The 18,740-nt window shown below is 36.0% G+C and overlaps 2 protein-coding genes across 2 annotated transcripts; both read right to left on the reverse strand.

The window, feature by feature from the left end:
* Nucleotides 1-22: 22 nt before the first annotated feature.
* On the reverse strand, nucleotides 23-18,109 carry LOC111473811 (putative ABC transporter C family member 15). The gene is made up of 11 exons (XM_023119195.1): nucleotides 17,896-18,109; nucleotides 14,031-16,381; nucleotides 13,839-13,925; nucleotides 12,484-13,137; nucleotides 12,158-12,322; nucleotides 11,768-12,062; nucleotides 11,435-11,649; nucleotides 10,958-11,263; nucleotides 10,547-10,610; nucleotides 654-893; nucleotides 23-366 (listed from the first exon to the last, which is right to left on the reverse strand). The coding sequence occupies exons 1-11, from the start codon at nucleotides 17,939-17,941 to the stop codon at nucleotides 245-247; spliced, it is 4,545 nt and encodes a 1,514-aa protein (XP_022974963.1). The 5' UTR covers nucleotides 17,942-18,109; the 3' UTR covers nucleotides 23-244.
* LOC111473812 (ABC transporter C family member 9-like) lies at nucleotides 2,752-7,034 on the reverse strand. Its single transcript, XM_023119196.1, has 5 exons — nucleotides 6,942-7,034; nucleotides 4,071-6,430; nucleotides 3,884-3,970; nucleotides 3,042-3,622; nucleotides 2,752-2,869 (listed from the first exon to the last, which is right to left on the reverse strand). Exons 1-5 carry the CDS (start codon nucleotides 6,967-6,969, stop codon nucleotides 2,845-2,847), a joined length of 3,081 nt encoding a protein of 1,026 aa, XP_022974964.1. The 5' UTR covers nucleotides 6,970-7,034; the 3' UTR covers nucleotides 2,752-2,844.
* Nucleotides 18,110-18,740: the final 631 nt, after the last annotated feature.

Below are 18,740 nucleotides of genomic sequence, written 5' to 3' on the forward strand. Positions count from 1 at the left end.
ATAAATTGATTTATTAGCCATAAAATTAAAGGAGTTTAAAGGCTTATTTAGCCTAATTAAAATATAAAAACTAAACTTATAATTTAACGTACAAATAGGTGATTAAGAAGTCTGTTCGATCCATTCTCTAGAAGATTCCACAATTCTTGATGGGATATTCAATTACAACAATCACCCACTCTCCAAATCAACTTTTGAGCTGCAATCTTGTTGACAAAGACAAAGATTGGAAGGAACCAATCTGTCAGTGTTCTTTTAAGCTATTCAAGCCTTGAGATCTCATCGAATACTCCTTCACCAGTTTGGAGAAGAAGGAATCATCTCTTTCGAGTAATTTTCCGGGCGAGTCGAACTCGGCAATCCGTCCTGTTGATAAGAAAATAATTGAGGTTCACTTTCAGTAACTTTGTAGCTAATCAATGAAAGATTCATGCATGCTTTCAGTAACTTTGTAGCTAATCAATGAAAGATTCATACATACTTTCAGTAACTTTGTAGCTAAATACTCTCAGTAAATCAATGAAAGATTCATGCATACTTTCAGTAACTTGGTAGCTAATCAATGAAAAATTCATATATACTTTCAGTAACTATGTAGCTAAGTACTCTCAGTAAATCAATGAAAGATACATAGGACTAAACTTCGTACTCACCATCACTGAGAACCAAAACAAGGTCGCTGTCAATAACTGTGTGGATTCTATGAGCTATGGTGATTACTGTTTGATTTTCGAACTCCTGCCTAATGATACTTTGAATGATGCTGTCAGTTGCTGAATCGACAGAGGCTGTGGCCTCGTCGAGCACTAGAATGTTGCTTTTCTTGAGCAATGCCCTTCCAAGACAAAATAGTTGTCGTTGACCAACACTCCAATTTTCACCATTTTCAACCACTATCAACAAAATTCAAAGCTTAAGGATAGATAGCGTCTAATTTAAAGTTTTGTTTTGTGTTCCAAGTTGATAAACCAAACCTGGAGAATTCAACTTCATCTCCTTCTCACGCACCAATCCAACCAATTGACATTTATCTAAAGCCTGAAAATGCAAAAGAGAGAAAAAAAGTGGCATGAATTCTACATTCTTTGCTGGTGATTGTCACATAGAAAATTGTATATAGATTTTGCAGATAAGAAAGGTTACCTCCCAGATTTCTTGGTCAGAATACTGTTCTAGTGGGTCGAGATTTCCTCGAACCGTACCTTCGAACAACAAGGGGTCTTGAGGGATGATGCTAAGTCTTGATCTCAGGTCATGGAGGCCAATCTTACAAATGTCAACATTGTCTATAACAATGCTTCCTCCTCTAGGTTCAACTATCCTAAAAATGGCCTGAATGAGGGTTGATTTCCCACAGCCTGTTCTTCCTACAACACCCACTTTCTTCTTTCCTGGGATGACGCAGCTGATGTCTTTTAGGACATCCGGAAGATGGTCCGCATAACGAATCTACGACAGGTTCAAGCTCATTAGAAGTAATGGTGCAAAATGGAAAAAGAGTATCAGTAAGAGTGAATTGTATAGCATATCGAACTTGAACTTTCGAAACTCATCACTAGCCTGATAGGGCTGAGTCCGATAAATTGTATGAGCCCAGTAAAATGATTTAGATATTTTAGGAATAGATTGACTGGTCTCTACTATAAATACCCATCCACCCAACCTAAGTTTTCATCCCAAGAAATACAAAGCACAAAGTACAGCAGTAGTTTCTATAGAGTTTATTGTAATCTATTCTCAATTGGTGTTAATAAAAAGTGCGAGAGTTTCCCATGCACAACCTCAAACTTCACCCAAGTTCTAGATTTTATTGTTTATTTTCTATTTCGTGGGGAGGCTTACCTGCAAATTCTTGAAAGTAATACTCCCCTCTTGCGGCCAATTGCTTGGTGGTCTGCAGTCTTCAATAACAAGGGGTGCTTCACTTTTTATCTTCGAGTACTGAAGAATTCTTTCCACTGAAATGATTTTTCTCTGTGCGCTGCATATACTCCATATGACTAAAGCCTGTAACCAATTCAAGTTTATCCCATACGATATTGCCAAGCCCGCATTACCTGAAGAAGATTTCAATTCATTATGAATACCATATTCTTTCTACTTAATTTGGGTCAAAAGAAATAAACTTTTATTTCAGATAACTGACATTTGATGAAAACTTGGTCTATGAAGAAGATATTCAAAGAAATAAACTTTTATTTCAGATAACTGACATTTGATGAAAACTTGGTCTATGAAGAAGATATTCAAAGTTTTAACTCAAACTTTCCACTTCTGATTTCCAACTTCAATTGTGAAGCACATTACATTATAAAGTACTCACCTGGGTCGATAGTTCCTTCGGGGAGAGACACCAGCAAAGCCAATGAAAAGGCAAAAACAAAATGTGATAGCGCGTTCAATCTGAAGTAAAGCCACTCCATAACTGAATTATTATAGAACCATGTCTTTGAAAAGCCATCAATAAGACGAAGGTTAGTATTGAAAAACCGGTCTTCATGATTGAAGGCACGAATAGTTGCTGCTCCTGCTAGGGATTCTGCATAGTGGTGCAGGATTGGAGCTTGGTGAATCCCTGCTAACCGGCCAACTTCTCGTGCTGTGGGTGTGTAATAATGCTACCATATACAGAAATTACTTGATTAGTAATCGATATATAACACAAGTTTGTATACTTCTAGTTGAAAAGAGTGAAATTGCTTACTTGGTACCAGATGCAGGCTGCAGTAACAGGTACCAAAATGGCAAAGACTTCCCATGCTACTTGAGACATTACTACAATGGTCCCTAGCAACCGAATTACTGAGAATGCACACCAACCTAGCTTTACAGCCATGGCTAAGTCTAAAATACTTTGATCACCTGATGCCTGGCAACAGAGAGTATACACAGGTTTCTCAGTATTGAAATCCAACGACCTAATGCAATATTTTGGAACTTTCTTGTTACCGGTTTCTTTGTCACATTTCATCGAAATGTTGCAAATTTGAAAGTGTGTTTTTTCAAGCACCATTCAAGGTAAAATTTAAGGTTATAATTACCCGGTTAAGAATTCTTCCAGTTGGGGTTGTGTCGAAGAAATTACCGCTAATAATAATGATCTCAGCAGCAAGCCTAGTGAACTTCCAACAGCAAGTAGAAAATATACAAGTAGCATAATATTCATCCCAACTTTTGGTTCTGTCTCGCTTGTAGTTGGACAAGCCCATGTCATCCAATAATTACTAGCAATCTGTAGTGCTTGGAACAATGTGTGTGCCAAGACTATGATTGGGACAAAAATTCCTCCATTTATTCTGGTCATGTAAGATAGGTACACTTCTTTTCCTATGCTTCCTTTCTTTCTCTCTTCCTCTTGTATTAGTTTTCCCTTTTTTTCCATCATCGGCTGTGTAGAATTATTTTGTTCAATTTTGGAGTTCTGAGGATCTGCATTTGTGATAGAATCTCCATTTAATTCTTTTTCACGTTTTTCAACTTGAGATATTCTACTTGAGTGTTCAACAGAGAGAATTGACTCAAGAGCTTGATTATGTGCCCCAACTAAAGCTTCAAATCCAAAATTTTGTTTCAGAAGTTCTTCAAATCCTCCAACTTGCACAATTTTTCCATTTTGCATCACCTGGAAATGCGGATGGAAAACAAGCACACCTACTATTAGACAGTAGCTCAGAAGTTCAAAAGCTCACACTCAGTCCAAAAATTTCAAATTGTGGTGTTCAGATGATCAATAATAAGATTGGTTAATCAAGGTAAATCTGAATGAAATACAGCCATTCCTGAATATGGATTGTTCTCAACTTACATGCATCCGAAGTTCGAATAATTTAGGCAATAAATACAGCTACGAACATAGAGAAGAGTTTCTACGAAATTTTCTCACCAGAATGAGGTCTGCTGCTGGTAGAAATTCAACTTGATGGGTTACATAAATTATAGTTTTCTCTTTGAGAGCACCCATCAGACAGTCCTACAGAATGATAAAAAAACAACAACAACGTTCTGTTAGAGTGGTCCAATACATTTTAGCCTTCTCACTTTTTCACCCGTTAATCAATGACCCAACTAACCTTGAAAAGTTGGGTTCCTGTATGAGCATCAACAGCACTAAAAGGATCATCAAGGAGATAAATATCTGCATCTTGATAAACAGCACGAGCAATTTGGATCCGCTGCTTTTGTCCCCCACTCATATTTATCCCTCTTTCTCCAATTTCGGTTAGATCACCACATGGAAACAACTCTAAATCTTTCGTCAAAGCACAGGCAGTAATAGTCCTGTTATATTTGGTAGTTTCGTATTCATTTCCAAAAAGAATATTCTCCTTGATATTCCCCGACAGTATCCAAGGAGACTGAGGAACATAAGCCTTTGTACCACTGATCTTCACAGTCCCAGAAAGCTTTTCTATTTCACCAAGAATACATGAGAGCAGACTGGACTTCCCCGATCCAACAGTCCCACAAATTGCCACCTTCATCCCCCTTTTCACCTTCAAGTTTATTTGATCAAGAGATGGGTTGATGGACTCTGTGGCCCAGCTGAATATTCCATTTTCTATCTCTATATCAAATTCTGTCTGATCTTTTGGAACATAAATAATGGCATCCTGCTGTATTTCATCTACTTGGAGGAAGGAAGCGACTCTATCTACTGAGACTTTTCCCTGGATAAATGCAGATAGTACGTCGGGAAGACTGAATATAGGATCTTGTAGCATTTGGAATGTCGCCAATGCAGAGATGACTTTTCCAGCAGTCAATTCTATGCCCAATAAGGTACAGAGTCCAAATGTCACAAGAGAGATCAGAGTAGGTGATCCCCAAAAGAGAAAAGCTGTAAATGCTGTTAATTTGGACGACTTCCATAACCAATCAAGCTCCACTTTTCTTAAACTTTCTATCTTTTGGAGATATTGATGATCCCATGCTTGAAGTTTGAGTATCTTCATATTTCTAAGAACCTCTGAAGTAGCTTTCATCCTATTGTCCTTAGCCTCCATGATCTTCTTTTGGTAATCTTTCAGGACATTGGTCAAAGGTACGTTACACGACATGATAATTAAAGTTGTAGCCATTGCACCCAATGACCCCATACCCAGATTTGTATGTAAAATATAGATAGCTAATGAAATTTGGACTGGCAACATCCATATCATGTTCAAGTACCAAGCGAAGTCTGTGATCCTTTCAACATCAACACTCATGTAGTTTATGATCTCTCCACTGGTATGACTTTGGCGAGATCGACTAGATAGACGGATACCCTTCTTGTATATATGAGAAACTAAAGCACTCCTGAGGTGAATGCCAAGTCGACGTGCCTCGAAAATCCATTGCCTTTGAGCAATCGTCTCAATTACCTTTGCACTTAGAAAAGCAAGTGCAAGAAGATATCCACTTGATAAGCTACGTCCCTTCTTCTCAGTAAGGAAATTTACAAAGTCATCAATAAGATATGGTCCAACATATGATAATGCAGCACTTAACACTGCTAAACCAGCGTTAATGGCTGCTTTCTTCCTGCAAAACAAATAAATTGCCTTATAGATTGATGCATCTACGCCTCCATTCTTCTTCATTACGAAGTCTAGCTTCTCCGTGAAGGCATTGGATACAAACTTAGCAGAGTCATTTCTACAAACATCTGGTATGTCTTCGTGTTCGAGGCGTCTCTTGTATCCCAAAGCGAAAAGGGGATTGAGCCATGAGAAGGCAATGAGTTGCAGAAGAGTTGCCCTCTCGTAAGCAGAGCCTCTCTTGTCTTCCTCATGATCAGAGCAATTTTCATGGAGAAGTGGATCGGCCAAGCCATTATGAACAATGAAAACTATGCCAGTCTTCCCATAAACCGAAAGCGCAAGCAGGAAAATCAATGGAAGAAGGAAAACAAGTTGGGTGCAAGTGTAAGCTCTTACTTGACTTCCATCACCAAATTTTTCATAGAGAGCCACACGGATGATCGATAAAAAGAAGCTGCAAATCCACCATCCTCGTAGCAGCCAAGGATACTTGACAGACTTGTTGCGAACGATGCCACAAACTGCAACCGCCGCAACTCCCCAAGCAACCACTTGAATAATCTCGGAGGAAAATACAAAGCTTTCCGTACGGCAACGAGATCCAATCCCATATAGCAGAGCGAAGAACATCAAAACATGGCCAGCACATAAGAATATGGTGCAAGCTACACTCGCTTTGTAAAAACCACTTAAATTCCGGCCGATCAGGCGATTTTCCGATGCTTGATCGGTTATTTTTCTTCCTCCTCTGAGATAATCTGATATCTGAACGATACATTTCAGAACAAACTGAACAAACAAGATTACCGCGAACCCTAGTTGCACGCCAATGCTCAAATGTTCGCCAAGACATGGAGATTCAAGCTGCTGCCATAACCAATCACCTTCAAATCCCAGAAGCTTGAATTCTGTATCAGATTATCAAACAGTTTCACCGGTTTGAGGAAAAAACAATGGATTAAGCATAAGAACGTAATTTGTGGAGGGAAGAAAAATACGAAAATTGATTAAAAATAGAAGAAAATCCCTTTACATTACGTATTTTAATTATATATATATTTACGATATTGCCATTAAATGAATTGCTAATTTTCTTCATCGAGTTCTGTTTTTTTTTTTTTTGCTTAATTATTTGTAAATAAAATAAAAATAATTTGGTAAACACATTTTCAATTTACAATTATTTTTAAAAATATATTTAAAACCGAACTAATTTAATCAGAATCTTAAAATAATTACCGAAATCATAATATAAGAATTTAAATTCATTAAACTTAGATTATAAATAAAAATTTTGAGGTAAAAAATTAGAGTTTATTACTAATTTAAATATATATATATATATATATATATATATTTGGGTGTTATTTTAATTGTTTTTTCCTCTCCCTCTTTGAAGAAAAAGAGGAAAAAACTTACTTGAAAGAGTGAGGAGAGAACCCAACATGATTATGAGGCTCCGTGGAAATAGGGTTCTAATTTTGAGAAGATTAAGGTATAAATAGAGACCTTCAATTTTTTTTTTTTTTTTTTTTTTTTATAAANTTTTTTTTTTAATGCAATAAAGTAAGTTTCCTGGCTTCTTCCAAATTTGTTCGACGAAAAGAGTCAAAGTACTTTAAAAAAAAAAGAGGCATTTATATGTGAAATTACACTTCTACCCTTTAAGAATGTTGGAAAATAATAGGATTCTTCAAAGTTATAAGGATAGAAAAGACATTTCCAATTTGGTATAGGCTATTTTAAGACCAAAAAATAATGCATGCCAACCTTTATCATAAAGTTTAATATAATATAATAATAATACACGTGGAAAATTCATGCTTGGGGTTCAAGTATTGCATTTATTTATTTATTATTTATTTTTTATTTTCCATTTTAGCTACCTACCTACCTAGGCCCCATTATCATTTTTTGTCGTATTTAATAACCAATCTATCAACCTTATCTTTGTCTCAATTCTTTTTATCTAAAATATTATATTTAAAATTTTCTCCTTTATTTTTTTCACGTATATTATTGGTCGTGTCTGAATTCTTGATTTATTTATCTTTTAATTCTTTGTTACGCTTCTTTTAGTCTCTAATCAAGTCTCGTTCGATAAGCATTTTTGCATATTGTGGGATAGGTTTCAGTCTCGATCTCTTATTTATAGAATTTTGAGATTTTCTCTTATGAATGAGCTTGTAGGCTTCATTTTGTGAGCGATGGTGCACTAATTGGAGCTTGGACTTTGTTGGTTGGTCTCAACAATTGAGCCTCGGGTTTATTTTGGTAGTGATATGGCCATTAGATAAGCCTAAAAGTTTACCTCGGGGATATAAAATTGCAAAAAATGTCATTAAGTTAGTTGAACCGAGCTCGAAGGGTTTTCTTGACTTGGGGGTACGCTTGATCTAGGCCTACAAAGATGTTAGATAGCCAAGGTTGAAAACAAGAGGAAAGAACTTATATACCTCACAACTAGGGTTTTTTTTACCCCTTATAGAATTAGGATAAAAGAGGATCAGATCAGAGTTGGACTGAAATTCCACGAGTTAAGTGAGCGTTGAGTGCAACCCTTCAAGAAGAGTTGACTCTAGGCCAAAACCAGTTATGAACTCGAGTTTCGACTCAAGGGCTAAGTTCTTATTCTACTTTGATCCGTTTTAATCTATTTTAGGCTTTTATACTTTATTTTGCCCTTAATTGCTCTAATCCTTTGATTCGTTCTTGTCGTTCTTGTGATGCAATTTTACCGGTAATAATAATAAAAATGATAAAATAAAACAAACGTCATAAAAGTTAAATACAATAAATAAATGTGAAAACTCCATGCTTGGAATTCAAGTATTGGATACCCTTTGTTCTTAAGTTTGAGTTGCCTCCATCATCCACTTCTATATTGTCCCATTAAGGCAACTTCTTTAATGACTAAGCAGCCACGGATCATTTTGACGTATCTTCAGTAAACTATAAGTCAAGCTATTCCGCACCTTTCTTTCAAACAAATGAAAGAACAAATCTTTTATTTATTTCGTCTTTCAAGCATAATCAACTTCAATCAAAGAGTCAATGAATGAACCTAGATGATAGATGCATCCTTAGTAGATTTTTCCGTCCAAATTTTTAAAAAATTAAAAACATTTTCATGACAGCCACTAATCTTAATTTAATTGATTCCACTTTATGTTCCTGTTGTAATGGTTTGAACATAAGAGTAAAGTCTTTATTATAAACTCATCTTTTTCCAAATTATTTGTTTCTTCCAACTTTTCTAAACCTTTTGCCTTCATCGTTACATTAATTTAACTTAGCTAATAACAAAGATGCAAATAGGAATAGAAACAAAAATAATTTAGACCCACAAAAATCTCCAAGGTCCTTTTCAAAGGTCATAAAAGGACAACTTGAAGAGGAATGCATAGTCGACCCATGAAGTCGTACTTTCCGCTCCCTCCAAATATGGTTAAGTAGATGCACACTAGACTAGTCTCCAAATACGACATCGACATCACAATTTGTTATCCTTGCTCACCTAGTTGATCCAACTTGATCTCTACTAATTGAATATGGGACTAGATGAAGGGAAGCTTTACACGAAAAAAGAGGAAAAGGTCGGTATGAACCTCTCCAAGACAAAACACTATCCAAAACTATTCGATTGCAGAGGCAATCCAAACAACAAATGATCCTGAGATTCAACAGAGCAGTCTAACATAATAGAATAACCCAACTATAATCTATCACGAACTACCAACTCAGCAATGAAAGAAACATATCCCAAGAAGTTAGAAATCATCTCGGTCGGGTCCGATAGCTTCGCAGAACTCACCACAAAAAAATGGTCAGAGCAATGAGGAATCCAAAGGACCCATCCTCTCTGGTCAAACATGATGGTATTAAGTGTACAAGAGGCAAAAGTACAATAAGATACTTCCTAGAACTTTCATTCAATAATAAAAGAAGAAAAATTCTAGAGATGCTGAAAATGGTCATTCTTTGAGATCATTCAATAGTTTCTTTTAAGTTCAACCACATGCGAGCGAGGATTGAGATTTAAATATCGAGCCTTCTTAGTTGAATTATGCTCGAGTTGGTAACGACAACTAAAAAGTAAAAAAGAAAAACTGTGAACGAGTCTAATGGTATTGTGAACTTGAGGCCTGTAATAAGCAGGAGTAACCCAAACAACACTAGAATTGCTTCTAGAGTTCAAATGAACTCGTGAGAATCTAGCTAGGCAACTTCTGCTATTTCACTATAATCTTAAAAAGACTATAATGGATTAGTCTCTACCAAGGATCTCTAAACAATCCAATCCCCATCTTTCTCCTAGAATCAACTCGGGGTTACAACTCAACGAACTTTTTGAAAATGCTTACCACGATCACAATTGCAAACTGCAATTTAATGTTGCTTATATGTCTCCATCATCCAAGAGCTGCTCACAAGCTCTATTCATAACTTTGATTAGCCAAACTATTGAAGTTTTGAGACCTCGTGGAGTACTCTTTAATTAGCTTAGAGAAAAACGAGTCCTCTCTTTTGAGAAGCATGTTCGGTGAGTCGAACTCAGCAATTCTTCCTGCTCATAAAAAACAGTACTAGTTTAGTCTCTAATATATCAAAATCTTATCAGTAAAGTAACCAATGCAAAGAATAGAAAGCAAGATCATATATGAATGAATGGGGAAAGAACTTCAGAACCCACCATCACTGAGAACCAAGACAAAATCGCTATCAATGATGGTGTGGATTCTATGAGCTATGGTAACCACGGTACGATCTTTGAACTCTTGGCCGATGATGTTTTGTATGATGCCATCAGTGGCAGAATCAACGGAGGCTGTTGCTTCATCAAGCACTAGAATACGACTCTTGGAGAGCAATGCCCTTCCCAGACAAAATAGTTGTCGTTGACCCACACTCCAATTTTCTCCATTTTCAACCACTGTCAAAAATTTAAACTATGATGTATTAGAAAGGCTAAGTATACCTCACTTTCTAGTAAGTGTAATCAGTTTCAAATTAGCAAGCTCAACCTGAAGAATTCAACTTCTCGTCCTTTGCACGCACCAAATCACCTAGTAGACATTTGTCCAAGGCCTGAGACACAAAAAGCACAGTAAACTATAATTCCGGCTCCTATCCTTTCAACTTGGGTTCATTTTGGTCCCAGTACCTTTAAAGTGTCTATTTTGGTCTCTGTCTTTTCAACTTTGGTTCTTTTTAGTATTTGTTCTTTCAAAACATGTGACCATTTTGATTCTATGTCTAAATTTTGCAAATAGAAACTACATTGGTTATTTTTTAAAATTTCTAGATCAAAACAGACGTTTTGAAAGTATGATGACTAAAATAACAAAAGTTGAAATTATAGAAATCAAAATAAACCAAATCCAAAAGTACAAAGACCAAAATAGTATTTAAACGTTGCAGAGAAGAAACGTTACCTCCCAAATTTCCTGGTCAGTATACTGACCCAGTGGGTCGAGGTTTCCTCTAACTGTTCCTTCAAACATAGAAGGGTCTTGAGGGATGATGCTTAGCCTTGATCTCAGGTCATGGAGGCCTATCTTGCAAATGTCAATGTCGTCTATTATAATGGTTCCCTCTTTAGGTTCAACAATCCTAAAAAGTGCCTGTATGAGAGTTGATTTCCCACTGCCCGTCCTTCCTACAACACCCACTTTCTTTCTTGCTGGGAAGGTGCAACTGATGCTTTTCAGGACATCCGGGAGATGGTCTGCATATCGAATCTACAAAAGGTTGAAGCTCATTAGAGAGAAAATTGTATGCATAATAGAACCAGTACTTCTGATCATATCAAATTGTTTAACATGCAAATCTGTTAACTTCGGATATATGGTACTGAATATATGGCTCAAGTACTCTAGAGTTTTCTTATGCTAAATTTTATGGAGTTTCACCCGCAAATTTTTGAAGCAAATCCTCCCCTCTTGCGGCCAATTGCTTGGTGGTCTGCAATTCTCAATAACAAGAGGTGCTTCACTCTTTATTTTTGAGTACTGAAGAATTCTTTCAACTGATATGATTTTATTCTCTGCGTTGCATATGTTCCAGATAACTGAAGTTTGCATATAATTCAAGTTTATCCCATACGTCACTGCCAGACCTGCCATACCTGAAAAAATTCCAATTCATTGTAAATAGAAATTAATTTGGCTTCCTAAAAAATTTCAGTTTATGATTTCTTTAGTGGTAAAGCATATATACAAACAAGTTGTATCAAAGAAACTCACTTGGATTAATAACTCCTTCGGGGAGAGATACCAGCAAAACAAATGAAAATCCAAAAACAAAATTTGATAGAATGTTCAGTCTGAAACAAAGCCACTCCATGACTGAAACATTATGGAACCACGGCCTTGAAAAGTCATCAATAAGAGCAAGGTTAGTTTTGAAAAATCTGTCTTCTTGATTGAAAGCGCGAATAGTTGCTGCTCCTGCTAGGGACTCTGCAAACTGGTGGAGAATTGGAGCTTGTTGTATCCCAGATAACCGAGCAAGTTCTCGGGCTGTCGGTGTGTAATATTGCTGCCATAATCACAAATTGGTTTCATAAGTACTCCAAGGCATAACAAAAACGGGAAAAAAAAAAGACTAAAGTCTACAAGGGTGAAGTTACTCACTTGGTACCAAATGCAAGCTGCAATTGTAGGAACAAAAACAACAAACACTTCCCATGCTACCTGAGACATTACTATAATGGTCCCTATAATCTGAATTATTGAAACTGCACACATTCCTAACCTCAAAGCCATTTCCAAGTCTACAACGCTTTGATCATTGGAAGCCTGCAAAGTAATTACAAGTGAGGTTAATATCCTGGGAACTATTCCTTGACCATCTAACTCATACTTGCAATAATTTATTACACAAAGGCTAGTGGTAAATCATAGGTCAACTAATACAGACTGCAAGTATTATAATAAGCTAAATTGTAAGTTCAAGTTACCCGGTTTATAATTCTTCCAGTTGGAGTCGAGTCAAAGAACGCCATTGGTGCCCGGAATACACTATATAACATATTTCTGAAGAGCGTTTGTGCTGTTTGAAGTCCTGTTATGGCAATTAGAATACCTCGCAATAGCACGCAAAGTGAACTTCCAACAGCAAGTGATGAATAAACAAGTAGTATGATATTCATCCGAATTACTGGTTGTGTATCGCTTGTAGGAGGAATAGCCCATGCCATCCAGTAGTTACTAGCTACCTGTAAAGCTTGGAATGATAATTGTGCCAAGATTATGATTGGAACCAATGCTCCTTTTTTGACAGTGGTTAAATAGGACCAGTACACCTCTTTACCAATGCTTCCTCTCTCTCTCTCTTCCTCTTGAACCAACTGTCCTCCCTTAGCTGTTATCTCTGCAGGTTTTTTAATCTCCACTAAATCATATTGTAAGTTTATAGGCTCCACATTTATGATAGAATCTTCATACAATTCTTTTTCGGGATTTGGCAGTTGGGGTTTTCTACTTGAGTTTTCAACTGTGAGGATAGACTCTAAAGCTTGACTATGAGCCCCAACTAAAGCTTCAAACCCTACGTTTTGTTTCAAAAGTTCTTCAAATCCTCCAACTTGAGCAATTTTTCCATCTTGCATCACCTGTCAAATGTTAATTACAAAACATGCCCATCTTAGAGACCAAAAATTGTCAATCACAAGCTTTGCAACATTCAGGGTAGCATACAATTCACAAATCGTTATTAAGATGGATAGTTCCCGTCTCTTAACTAGTTTTAAGAGAATAATTTCTCAATCATTCAAGGTAAACCTGAGTTGAATTATCCTTTTTGGACAAGATGACTTGGCTTAAATCACATGCATGTAGTTAGATTGATGTGTAACGGCTCAAGGCCACCGCTAGCAAATATTGTCCTCTTTGGGTTTTCCCTTTAAGGCTTCCCCTCAAGGTTTTAAAACGCGTCCACTAGGGAAAGGTTTTCACACCCTTATAAGGAATATTTCATTCCCCACTCCAACAGATGTGGGATATCACAATCCACTCTCTTGGGAACCCAGTGTCCTCACTAGCACACCGCCCGGTGTTTGACTATGATACCATTTGTAACGGCCCAAGGCCACCGCTAACAAATATTGTCATTTTTGGGCTTTCCCTTTAGGGCTTCCCTCAAGGTTTTAAAATGCGTCCACTAAGGAAAGGTTTCCACACCCTTTTAAGGAATGTTTCGTTCCCCTCTCCAACCGACGTGGATTTCACGTAATGGTTGTTTAAAAAATGAAAAAAATGCAGGGTAAAGTTTCTTGAGATGAATAAAAAGGAGCTTTTGTGGCAATTCACTAACCAGGATGAGGTCAGCTGCCGGTAGAAATTCGACTTGGTGGGTGACATAAACTATAGTCTTCTCCTTGAGAACACCCATCAGACAGTCCTGCATAGTATTAAATGCAATAAAAAGGTTTCATTAAGTTGTCCATTCAATAAAGTATAAGTATTGCTTGCTTATCCTCTACAGTATTTGTCCTGACTAACTAACCTCGAAGAGTTGAGTGCCTGTATGAGCATCAACTGCACTGAAAGGATCATCAAGGAGATAAATATCAGCATCTTGATAGACTGCACGAGCAATTTGTATCCTCTGCTTCTGTCCCCCACTCATATTTACCCCTCTTTCTCCAATTTCAGTTAAGTCGCCACAAGAAAACAACTCAAAATCTTTTACCAAAGCACATGCACTAATGGTTCTGTTATATTTGGTACTTTCATATTCATTTCCAAAAAGAATATTATCCCTGATACTCCCCGACAGTATCCAAGGAGACTGAGGAACATAGGCCTTCGTACCACTGATCTTCACAGTACCAGAGAGCTTTTCTATTTCACCAAGCATGCAAGAGAGCAAGCTGGACTTCCCCGAACCTACCATCCCACATACTGCCACCTTCATCCCCCTTTTCACTTTCAAGTTTATCTGATCAAGAGATACCTTGCTTGATTCCAGGTCCCAGCTGAATTTTCCATTTTCTATCTCTATATCAAGCTCAGTTTGACCTCTAGGAACATAAGTGATGGAATCCTGCCGTATTTCATCCTCATGGAGGTATGAAGAAACTCTATCTGCTGAGACTTTGCCTTGTGCAAGAGCAGAGAGTAAATCAGGGAGATTGAATATTGGGTCTTGTAGAATACGGAATGTAGCCAAAGCAGATAAGACTCTTCCAGCAGTCAATTCTATCCCCAGTAAGAAACACACCCCGAATGTTATAACAGAGACAAAAGCCGGCGCTCCCCAAAAGAGAAAAGCTGAAACTCCCATTAGTCTCAACGACTTCCATAACCAGTGATGCTCCACTTTCCTTTGGCTTTCTAGCTTTTGGAGGTACTGAGTATCCCATGCTTGAAGCTTGAGTGTCTTCATGTTTCTGAGAATTTCCGAAGTGGTTTTCATCCTATTATCTTTAGCTTCCATTATCTTCGTCTGGTAATTTTTCTGAATTCTGGTAATTGGTATGTTGCAGGACATAACTCCTAGAGTTGCTGCTAATGCAGCCAATGATCCCAATCCCAGATTTATTTGCAAAATATACATAGCTAATGAAATTTGTACGGGTAACATCCACAGGATGTTCAAGAACCAACAGAAGTCCGCGATTCTTTGGATATCAACACTCATGTAGTTCATGATCTCCCCAATAGTGCAATTTTGGCGAGATCGGCTTGACAGACGCAAGCCCTTCTGGTATATGTGAGATATCAAAGCAGCTCGAAGACGAAGACCCAGTTGCCGTGCACCGAAAACCCATTGCCTTTGAACTATTGACTCGATCACCTTTGCACTAATAAAGGCAAGTGCAAGAAAATAACCGCTTGATGAGCTCCGCATTTTCTTATGAGTGAGGAATTTCACAAGGTCGTCAATAAGGTATGGTCCAACATATGATATTGCAGCACCTAGCACAGCAAACAAAGCATTTATTGCTGCCTTCTTTCGTCCAAACAAATATATTGTCTCGTAGATTGATGGATTTGTGTTATTATTCTTCTTCCTTAAAGAATCTAGGGTTTCATCAAAGGAATGCGATAAAAATTTGGCAGAATCAATCGTACAAACATCTGGTATGTCCTCTTGCTTCAGAGGCCTCTTGTATCCAACAGAAAACAGGGGATTGAGCCACGAAAAGGTAAGGAGTTCAAGAAGCGATGCCCTTCCATAAGGAGAATCCTCCTCATCTCCCTTTTGTTCTAAACACTTTCCCCGGAGAAGTGGATCATCCAAGCCATTATGAACATTGAAAACCACATTTGTCGTACCATAGATTGAAAGCCCTAACAGGAAAACCGATGGAAGAAGGCTGAAGAACTCAGCATAATCTTGCAATCTCAACTGATCGACATTTCCGAAATACACATCCAAAGCCACATGAACAATCGACAAAACGAAGCTGCAAAACCACCATCCTCGTAGAATCCATGGATACTTGACGGATTTATCGCGCAAGACCGTAAAAACTGCGAAAATTCCTCCTCCCCACGCTATCACTTCCGTTATCTCAGAGGAAAGAACTTCGACTCTGGAATTGCAATGAGAACCACTTCCATTTTGCAAAATAAAAAGCATAAGAACATGAATCGCCAAGAGTAAGAAGGAGCAACCTACACTGGCTCTGTAAGAAACGCTCAATTTCCGGCTGACCGGACAGTTTTCCGCAGCTCGATCCGTGAATTTGTCCTCTCCATTGTAAGCATTCCATGATGAACCGATCCATTTCTGAAGAACTCGAACAAACAAGAGTCCCGCAAACCCTAATTGAACCCCTATGCTAATATACTCCCACAAACACCGCGATGTCAAATCAAAAGAATCAACTTCCCGCCGTTGCCATTTCACTGCAACAGATTTACCGAACAAATCAGAATTTAAAATTTTAAAATTTACAAATAAAAAATCAATCTGTCATACGGACTGTGCCCCAAACTCGGTGAGCTACAGACGACTCGCTGTATTAAATGGGCCATTTATTTTGAAGGCCCATAAGCTGTTATTTGAAATGGGCCATGGATTCGGTCTTGTCTAATCATTAGTGGCCCAACTAAAATTTTGAAGGGACATCAAAACGACGACGTCGGCTTTGCCACATGTGCTCTATTTATGTGGTCCCCCCATAGAATTATTCTCTACTAACTACGCAACGGGCCGCTTGGAGAAAAAGGGAATTTTCATTTTTTTAAAAAAGATTGTTTTTAAAAGGAAACCTTTTTTCTTTAAAAAGATAAATAATAATATGATATTATATTTATGTCAACACTTTTTAATTAAAAAATTAAGTAAAACCATATTTTTTTTTATTTAGTTGCATTACCAATTTTGATTTTTCAAATTTAATAATTTTAAGCTTCAAGTTTTTTTTTAATTAAAAATACATTTTTAAGCTTTAAATTAAAATATTATATATATATATATATTCCTATTCTGCACGTCTAAACCTTCCTAACTATTGGAAAATTAACTATATAATTTCACCACAAATACCTTCAAAGATCAAACCCATATTCAAAGTTGAAGTGGCATAGACCAGATCATCATGTCCTACGAGTCCATGTGATGCAAGATCTAAGACTTACAACTACCAATAAACCAAATTCGTAGGTTCTCAACGACTTTAAGCAAGGTCCACACAAGACTCGACCAACTTACGATTTTTCTACCAAGATTTTAACCTATTAGTGACCTAAATCACGAGGAGGTGTCCAATTCATGTTTGATTGTGTGTTCATTTCAATTTTGATAGTCGTGGTTGGTGAGGACGAAAAAATAGAAGAAGAAAATGAAAGAAAAAGACAACAATGATCAAGGGAATTTAGGGTCTAGATAAACATGAAATTTATGTTTATTTAGTATTTTAATTTTAAAATCCCCTAATAAATATTTTAATTTTGAATTTTATTTGATAAGCATTTAAAATTTTAAATTATATTAAGCCAATATATATACTTTTAATATTAAACAATAAATACTCTATTTAATAAAGAATTAAATTTTAAACATAAAATACAAATAAAATTGTAAATTATAATATTTTTACATTATTAATATATTATTTTTGACTCGAAAGAACATAGACATAATATTTATAGGACAAGACGAGAGTACTGTCTCATATTAAAATAGTATTTCGAAGTAACTGTCTACATATTACGTCTTTATCACGGATTAATTTATTATTATTAATATTTTAGTTATTTTAAAAATAGAATTTAGGCTTATTCTAATGAAAAAATTCACTTTATTTCTAATAATATTTTTAATAATGATTAAATAAAAATTCACTTTATTTCAAAATTAAATATTTGTGAAGAAAATTAAGAATTAAAATATAAAATTTAGAGAGAGAAGAACTCACATGGAAGAGAGAGAAAGTTGAAGAACTGAAGCTGATTGATAGGCATGGTGGATGAATAATTTAAACTTGGAAGAAGGAAGCTAATAATAATAATAATAATAATAATAATAATAATAACAATAATAATAATATTATATATTATTATTGCTCCTCTGTGTTATTAGGGCAAAGAAAAGCTTCGAATTTGCAGCCATGGCTGCCACTAGAGAGAGAAGCAAGGAGGAGAGAGAGAGAGATTGAAAGTTAAGAATTTGAGATTTGGAATCGGTGGTATGTATAAATGGATGCCCTAATTCTCTTTTTATATTTTTCAATATATAATATAGTATTTATTAGAATTTCTAAAAAAATAATTTCAATATTTAATTAAATATTTATTTATTAATTAAACACTAAAGTGGGCCGAGAATAAAAAATATAATCTCCATCGTTGACCCTTTTAGCTAAAAGAAATAAACGTCCGAGTAAATAGATATTTTTAAATTCAATTAAATTAAACCATTTTAATTTTTTTATTTTATAATTCACCTTTTTCACCTATTTTAATTATTTTATAACCATTTTTTAATAATAAAAAGGGCTGAATTACATTTAATTATTTAATTTAAATATATAGTTAATTACATTTAATTAATTTATATACCACTCGAGTTTTTCAATACATAAATTAAAAAATAGTCGATAGTCACGAACTTATTTAGTGCTTATTTAGAAGATAGAGATTAATATTTTTGTTCGGTCAAAATCATATGAAAATAAATAAATAATAAAATATTTAAAATGTGATTAATTTTTTAATCATATATGGCTATTTAATTAATACTTAACTGAATTTCAATAAAGAA

Source organism: Cucurbita maxima, unplaced genomic scaffold (genome assembly GCF_002738345.1).
Source record: "Cucurbita maxima cultivar Rimu unplaced genomic scaffold, Cmax_1.0 Cma_Scf00168, whole genome shotgun sequence".
Lineage (NCBI taxonomy): Eukaryota > Viridiplantae > Streptophyta > Magnoliopsida > Cucurbitales > Cucurbitaceae > Cucurbita > Cucurbita maxima.

Bases quoted from the DNA above. Each gene is read 5' to 3' on its own strand.
- LOC111473812 (XM_023119196.1), bottom strand. From the start codon at position 6,969: ATGTTGGGTTCTCTCCTCACTCTTTCAA. The intron at 6,431-6,941 runs GTAAGTTTTTTC...AATCTGATACAG, and splicing joins TTCTCTCCTCACTCTTTCAA to AATTCAAGCTTCTGGGATTT. The intron at 2,870-3,041 runs GTAATTATAACC...CTCTGTTGCCAG, and splicing joins CTGGAAGAATTCTTAACCGG to GCATCAGGTGATCAAAGTAT.
- LOC111473811 (XM_023119195.1), bottom strand. From the start codon at position 17,941: ATGCCTATCAATCAGCTTCAGTTCTTCAACTTTCTCTCTCTTCCAT. The intron at 12,323-12,483 runs GTAACTTGAACT...ATTACTTTGCAG, and splicing joins CTGGAAGAATTATAAACCGG to GCTTCCAATGATCAAAGCGT. The intron at 894-10,546 runs GTTGAGCTTGCT...TTTTGTTGATAG, and splicing joins CGAGAAGTTGAATTCTTCAG to TGGTTGAAAATGGTGAAAAT.